The sequence below is a fragment of the Pygoscelis adeliae genome, unplaced genomic scaffold (genome assembly GCF_000699105.1).
Source record: "Pygoscelis adeliae isolate BGI_AS28 unplaced genomic scaffold, ASM69910v1 Scaffold432, whole genome shotgun sequence".
Lineage (NCBI taxonomy): Eukaryota > Metazoa > Chordata > Aves > Sphenisciformes > Spheniscidae > Pygoscelis > Pygoscelis adeliae.
Window position 1 is genome coordinate 393,722 of NW_008824289.1, and position 7,131 is coordinate 400,852.

At 50.6% G+C, this 7,131-nt stretch overlaps 1 protein-coding gene across 1 annotated transcript; it reads left to right on the forward strand.

Moving 5' to 3' along the window:
* The first annotated feature begins 624 nt into the window (after positions 1 to 624).
* COMMD7 (COMM domain containing 7) lies at positions 625 to 5,157 on the forward strand. The gene is made up of 9 exons (XM_009318758.1): positions 625 to 669; positions 803 to 856; positions 955 to 1,057; positions 2,680 to 2,736; positions 2,816 to 2,853; positions 3,425 to 3,515; positions 3,639 to 3,688; positions 4,205 to 4,253; positions 4,914 to 5,157. The coding sequence occupies exons 1-9, from the start codon at positions 625 to 627 to the stop codon at positions 4,931 to 4,933; spliced, it is 507 nt and encodes a 168-aa protein (XP_009317033.1). The 3' UTR covers positions 4,934 to 5,157.
* The last annotated feature ends 1,974 nt before the right edge of the window (positions 5,158 to 7,131 follow it).

Genomic DNA, 7,131 nt, shown 5'->3' on the forward strand with positions numbered 1-7,131 from the left:
GCCCTCCTGTCCCGAGTCGGTGCTCCCGGTTGGCGGTACCCGTCTGCCTCCGGGTCCCCGACACAGAGGGTGTGGGGCCGCGTCTCAGAAGCTGGTTCGGCTCATGCTGAAGTCAGTGGGAGAGCTGAGGCTTTTTTAGCTCAGCTCGCCAGAACCGTGGGTAACAGCCCGGTGCCATCTCAGTTACACGGCTGACCGCGAGGGTAGGACGGGATGAGCCGCTGCAGCAGCAGACCAGCCAGCCGTACCCCGAAGGTCATGGCCAGTGCTGGTGCTGGCAGAGGAGGGAGGGAGGGTGGCGGTGCTCTGCCTCACAGGCAGGCTCTCCAGCCCTGCCAGCTGCATGCTCAGAAAACTGAAGGCAGCGACTAGACCTTAACCAGTTCTTTTCCTTTCCCGAGTTAGCCTGGTTACCCCATGGGGTTTGTGAAACATGAGAGTAGATGTTCGCATCTTTTCCAACTCACAGTTTTTGGATTACATGGGATAGAACAGCAGCTTCTGATTAGCCACGAGTCACAAAAGCCCTGTGCAGTGCCAGCTACCAGCTGCACAAACCCTTTGAGAGTCTCTGAAAAGCATCCACGAGCAAATCCCATCCATAGGCATCTTGTAATGCCGAGGATGGGGGCACCTTACCAGAACGGGAGGTCAAACTCTGGGACCAATGTACTGGAGGCAGGTGGAGCTGTGTCAAGATGGTATATCACCACCTAGTCGTGGTGGTGATGGGGCTGGCAAGGTGCTGAGAAATGACGCGTGCTGATGCCCGACTCTGTAACACCATCCTGTTTCTCCACAGCAATTCTCAGCGCTGACTGAAGTGCTCTTCCGCTTTCTAACGGAGCCCAAGGAGGTAAGGCATGTGCAGAACACGGAGAAGTGTGTGAATGCAGCTCTCTGGTGAGAAACATGCAGAGATAAGATTGTGTCACTGCTCTTTCTCTTGAGCAGGTAGAAAGGTTTCTGGCTCAGCTCTCGGATTTTGCCACCATGAATAAAATCAGCTTGGGCCCCCTGAAAAACATTGTCAAAAGTATTCTTCTGGTACCTAATGGTAAGTGATACATTTGCATGTGCTACCCTGAGGCCAAACTATTGCGTCCATTTCTGCATGCTGCTAAAGTATGTCTTCAGAACCGCAGTGCACTTGGTTTGCACAATAAGTGCTAATGGTAGCTAATAAATGCCTTAGCATCTAAGAATCAAAAATCGTCCTGTTGAAATATCCCTGTTTGGTGATGACTCGGTCTTTGTATTCTTTACAGCCTGCCTGCACACACATTTCACAGGCTTAACTGAACTCACTTAAATATCTATGCATTAAATGCAGGCACAGCGCTGTGACAATGCTGTGCTTGGTTTAACTTGTACCTGTAAATCCCTTTTTGCCAGACCGGTGCAGCCTTATGTTGGCACTAAGTCTTTGTAGGAACTTCCATCCAAGTGACCCAGTACTGTAATTCCTACAAGGACAAGCGCTGTTTGAGACGTATAAGACAGGGTACACACCCCTCTAGAGTGGGCTGGAAACCGGCATAGTTCTAGGCCGTGTAAAGGAGACATCTGTCCTTGCAGTCTTGTTTTAGAAAAACACTTAGGTGTCCAGCAGTTTCTCTTTCATAAATAGTGGGGAAGAGGGGCAGGGGGATTCCCCTTGAATACCTCAGACTCCAGCACTTTATGAGATTACTCTGATGGGGCTGCCATTTGACATGATAATGCATCAAACACCTCCGCTGCACGTTCATCCCATTGATCCTTCTTGTTATTAACAGCCCCTTGCTACCCATCCTTCAGTCCTGGGTTCCCCGTAGCTTTCTTCACAGCCATGAATCCTTGCACAACGGTTTCCTGCATTTGGTCTAAACTTTTATTCTACTACTTCAAGCCATTTCTTCTGTCCAGGAGTGGCAATGAATAATTTCCTTTCCTACAACTGTCTTGGGGGTATTTAACGCGGAATCGGCATTTTCTCCCTTCCTGATTCTGGACTAGGCGCACTCAGTCTCGTCATTCCTCTTTGTGTGCTCTGGCTCCAATCCCGTTGTAACTTTTCGTTAGCTCTGGGATGCCACAGACAGTATCGGAACAGATTACGGCAGATAACTTTGCCTGTGTGCTACGCAGATGGGAAGCCACGTGGGACTGGCAGTCTCTTTGAATTTATGAGATTCCTGCTCTTGGCTTCAGAGAACAGAATCCCCGTAAACTTCCATGTGCTGCCTGTGCCCCAGAACAAAGGAGGCAGGCACAGCAGGGGAAAGTGTTATATGCACACGTTCACACCCATAATCCAAAACACAGCAGGTAGGTCAAATTAGTAGCCTGCCAGCCTTAACAGTTCTCCTTTAACAAGCAAAGCTTCTATAGGAGAGAAAGCAGCAACTTCAAAACACAGCCGCTGCTGCTGTTGCCATGGATACCTGCAATGAAATCTCTCCCCCTCTCTCTCTCGGGCACTCCCATCGCCCTGACTTTTAAAGCACTGGGCATCTGCAAAGATACCGGCAGGCACAGCTGTATTTCCTATCTTGATGAGCTGTGGTTTGTTTCAAAACACAGTCCAAGAACAGAGGCTTTTGATCGCAGGCTCTCCGTCCCTGCATTTATTTGACTCGGTAAAGATTGGTTTGACTCAGTAAAAAGTGATTTTTCTTCTTTGCATTGTTTATTCAGGTGCCCTGAAAAGGAATTTGTCTTCTGAACAAGTCAGAGCAGATTTTATTGCTCTAGGTAGGTCACCTGACTTTCACTAAATAAAAGATAATTAATATTTATCACGTATGGTAATCTCATATGGTTTCTCCCACAGGCCTCAGTGAGGAGAAAGCCAGTTATTTTGCAGAACAGGTATTAATATATTTTTGCTTGTTTCTAAGCTAACAAAATGACAGTCTTTGAGTGGGAACTTGTAAAACTCCCCTGTGATACTGAGACGTGTCAGCACTTCGGCTATTTTCTTCAAAACCAGCTCAGAATTCTGAAGATCCTCGGATAACTGATAAGCAACACTTTGTCTAATGACACTTCTGGTTTGCCCTGGCCTCTGCCTCATCGGTTTAGTGATTCCTGCACTTCTGCGCGGCTTTCGTTTGATTGTTTTTCTGCTTTGCATGCTTTGAGCCCCGGGGTCATGCAGTTACATGAACACATGACTTTTTGGGCAGATATTGTTACACCGTACCAGTGTTAAAACAAAAACAGTCAGTTTCATTTACAGAAGTGACAAAGCGGGTGGAAATCCTAGCAGGACTCAAACATCTTTGAAAGCCCTCCCGACCACATTAGTTTGCCCCTTTACACCCCTCCGCTTTGGGCTTCTGCCATCAGTCTGCCTAGTTTCCAATTGATGTTGAAATTACAGGTAACATAAATGGAGGCCTCTCCGAATTGATTGCTTGTGTGTCTTTTGCTCTTGCAGTGGAAGGTGAATTCCCCCACCCTAACACGCCTGGCTGTTGGTCAGACGCTGATGATTAACCAGCTGATAGATATGGAGTGGAAGTTTGGAGGTAATAGAGCTAAAACATAAACTGAATGGGTTGGGAAACCCGACAGCAGCTCTCTGCTAAATAACTTTTTATTTCACAGTTTAGCTAACAGATTATCTCCCTTCTCTTCTTTCGGACTCACAGTGACGGCTGGGAGCAGTGAACTGGAAAAAGTGGGAAGTATCTTCTTACAGGTAAATCTCCTACATCAGAGAGTTCAGGTTGTAGTGCAGCTGAGGAGCAAGCTGCGACCGGGCACGTGGGAAGTACTGGCTGTGAGAGGAACTAGAGGAAAGCTACATCTCGTAGGAACGAGCTCTGCAACAGTGCATCTGCTTCAGTCTTCTGAGTGCAGCTGCCAGCAGATAGCAGGCACACTGCTATTTGTTTCTCTTCTGAAGACATCATGTATCACAGAAGCATAGCTCACTCTGAAAAGCTGTTCAGAAAGCTCAATCTAGCAAAGGTCACGCTATCTTGGGGAGGGAGGGGAAATGTGATCATTTATAAGGACTTCCAGAGATCCTCTCAATGCCGAAGGAATCTATTCCTACAGTGACACTTCCCAAAAAGCCTGTCAAAGATGTGCGTGCTTGGCAGCAGTCTGCCCGCCTGAAACTCACAGCAGACTCCTGTACTTCTGTCTTTTCATGGCGCTCAGAATACGGGTCTCTCTGAATTAAAATACCTCTGCTTTTTCTTCCCCCAAGCTGAAGCTGGTGATTAAGAAAGGGAGCCAAATGGAAAACGTATATATAGGTGAGTTAACAGTTCTGGAAAAGAAGCAAGCGTTTGAGTATGTGAAAGCGGAGCGGCAGCTCAGAGCTCCCGGGTGTTGCTGGAGGCGGGGGAGCTTTGGGCGCCGACCCAGCAGGGGTCACTGCGAGAGCATCGCTGGTGGATGCTGCGGCCGCTCCTGCCCTGGCCTCTCCCCGCCGCAGTCGCTCTGGAAGTAGTTAGGAACACTGGCTGCCGGGGAGTCTTCACATCTTTGCGTAAGTAAATACAGATATGCCATGGAGTCGTGAAAAGCGGTCAGAGCAGCATTGGCAGACAAAGAAAGTAAACAATTCCCAAGTGCCAGCTGCTGTTAGGAGAATCCTAGCCCGGAACCCCGCGCAGCCCGGCCTAGTGTAAAGAAACAGCTGCCGAGAGCCAAAGTGTCTAATCCCGCCTAGCTTAGGTGAACACGAGTTGCTCTGCGGTAGCACCAGAATGGCTTTGCCAGTGTTGGAAGTGAAACCTGAAATCTAAGACTCGATGCCTCTCTTCTTCTGCAGAGTTAACTTTGCCCCAGTTCTACAGTTTTCTGCATGAAATGGAACGGGTCAAAACCAGTCTGGAAAGCTTCAGCTGAAACTGCATGGGCCTAACCCGACATCTGTCCAGGATGTTTAATTTCTCCTTGTGGGCCTGCAGGCCTGCTCTTTCCCAGCTGACTCTAACACCCTGATAAGAGAAGACAAGGCTGTGCAACAGGCAGTGGCGTCACGGCCCAGAAGGACCCATCAATCCTTCAGAACCTGAAACTTCAGCAAGTGTTTCGAAGCAGCTACAAGTCCACTCATCTCTTTTTTTTATACTATTATGAGAAATTGCGGTCAGAAACATGTGGATACTTGTATTAAAATAGCAAAGAAATAAACCCATTCCCATCCTGCTCCATTTGTATCTGAATTTGATTTTTTGAGAAAAAGAGAAACAGAAGCAAAGAATCATTTTCAAACTTGGAAGAATTAAGCAGAGAGGACAGGGGAAGCAAGGAGAGCATCTAACCTGGTGAATCACTTAACGCTCACTTGCAAGCCTCTTGCTTCTCTTGTATTGAGAAATGGATCGATTACATCCTTCCCAATCATGCCTCATTATTGAAAAGTGTCTCAGTGGTAGATGATTTTAAATCTTAAACAACCAAACATCTGCCTCCATGCGCGGGGGGAAAAACATCTCAGGGGGTGACGAGATAAATCTAGTTTGTGTGTGCTGGGCTCCAGCGAGCGGCTCTTTCATCGGCAGCGTGCGCGACGTTGCACAGTTCGGTCCAGCCCGTTCCCTCCTGGACGTAGGCCCAAACCCCACGAAGCGCCATTAGCTCGACTCTTCAGTTCTCTAGCGGCGAGGACGAGCTCTTCGTCGGGAAGCAGAGGGGTGCCCCTGGCCTGACGTGGGGGCAGTGGAAGATGTTACGTTCGCCAAGGTTCCTCCCATGCCGGACCGTTTAATTGTCCGGTGCCTTTTGGCAGCCCGAGCTCGCTGTTGCCTCCTCCCACGGCACAGGGCTGAACGAAGCTGCCTCTCACGGCGCGCTCCGTCCACTGCCGGGATTTCCCCAGGCACCTCCGTGTCCCTGACGAACTCGGCGGTCACAGCAGAGGGAACGGACTGCAGCACCGGGGTAAATACCGGTAAGATCCTCTCCGTTTCCAGCCTACACGTGCAGTAATTCACTGTCCCGTGCTGTCCTGCAAGCCTGTTGCGGGACAAGATGCGCTGCGGCTCCCTGCACGTGCATCTGCTTCCAGTTAAAGCCGTGCACAAAAAGAGAGTTTCTGTGAGAAAGGAGTCGCAAAGCTCCCTGCAACTTACAGCTTTACGCGCAGGTTTTCAGCTTGCAGAAAACCCAGCGATTTTCTGCATTGCATTTCATGCGATCCTGCATGAGCGACTAGAACCGATAACGAGTATAGGCTGAACTGTGTGCTTGGGAAACAGCTCGGGGAATCCTGCTGGCAAACCCGGGGACAGTATTTGCATATTTATTTTCCCACGTATCAAGCCATTCACAAGCATTTCAAGCTTTGTCACATGATTACAGTAAAAATTTTAAAAAAAAAATCCTCTGAAATAATGCCCTGCAAAATATTCCATCTCCTTTTGGGTGGCAGGAAAAGCTATTTCAGGGAGGCAGAAAATCTGCGAAGGGCTGCTTTCTCAAGACAAAAGGAATTTTTTTGCTTTATGTTTTCTGCTGCCTGTTCCTATTATTCCTCCTCGCCCTGCCGGTGCCAGGGCGGCACCACTCAACCCTACCCAGTTACAGCGGGAGGTGGACCACGGCGGTGCCGGAGAAGATGCCAGGCTCGGTTGTGGGTCAGGAATCTGCCGCCCCCCCCGCGCTCCTCCCCCTGCCCGGTTGGGATTAAGCTGCTCCGGGCTGACGCATGCCGCGGCCTGCTGACCCCGAGCGCAGGGGTCACCTCCATGCTGCTCCGCAATCCCCACGGGCATCTCTGATCAGCAGCATTAGAGAGCGCTGCCGCCGCGCCGCTGGGACGCGGCGTGACCTTCATGCTGCCACCAGCGCTCCCCAGTACCCCGGGAGCACCCTTTCATCCTGCGCACTTGGCTGAGCATGAGCCGAGCTGGCAGCCCCGGCAGGGAAGAGGCGCGGGGGGGGCGCCGGCTCTGGCAGCACCAGCACGGGGCGACGCCGGCTGCGGGAGAACCGGGTTGCCTTCCTGATTGTGCTGACCAGGGGCAAGCACGGCGCTGGGAAACACAGCGCGAGAGCCATGCCTTTCCTGTGCAGCACGGCCCCGGCTTTGCCACGTCGCCACCAGCACGCAGGGTGACAGCGAATGCCCAGACCCCTGCTCTGGGGCTTGGCAGGCGGCGAGGGCCGCCCTGGGGGGGGGTG

What these genes read in the sequence shown, in the direction of transcription:
- COMMD7 (XM_009318758.1), top strand. Translation starts at nt 625, where the DNA reads ATGGGGGCACCTTACCAGAACGGGAGGTCAAACTCTGGGACCAAT. An exon ending in GGTCAAACTCTGGGACCAAT is followed by an intron (nt 670 to 802) that starts GTACTGGAGGCA and finishes GTTTCTCCACAG; the next exon opens with CAATTCTCAGCGCTGACTGA. An exon ending in TTCTAACGGAGCCCAAGGAG is followed by an intron (nt 857 to 954) that starts GTAAGGCATGTG and finishes TCTCTTGAGCAG; the next exon opens with GTAGAAAGGTTTCTGGCTCA.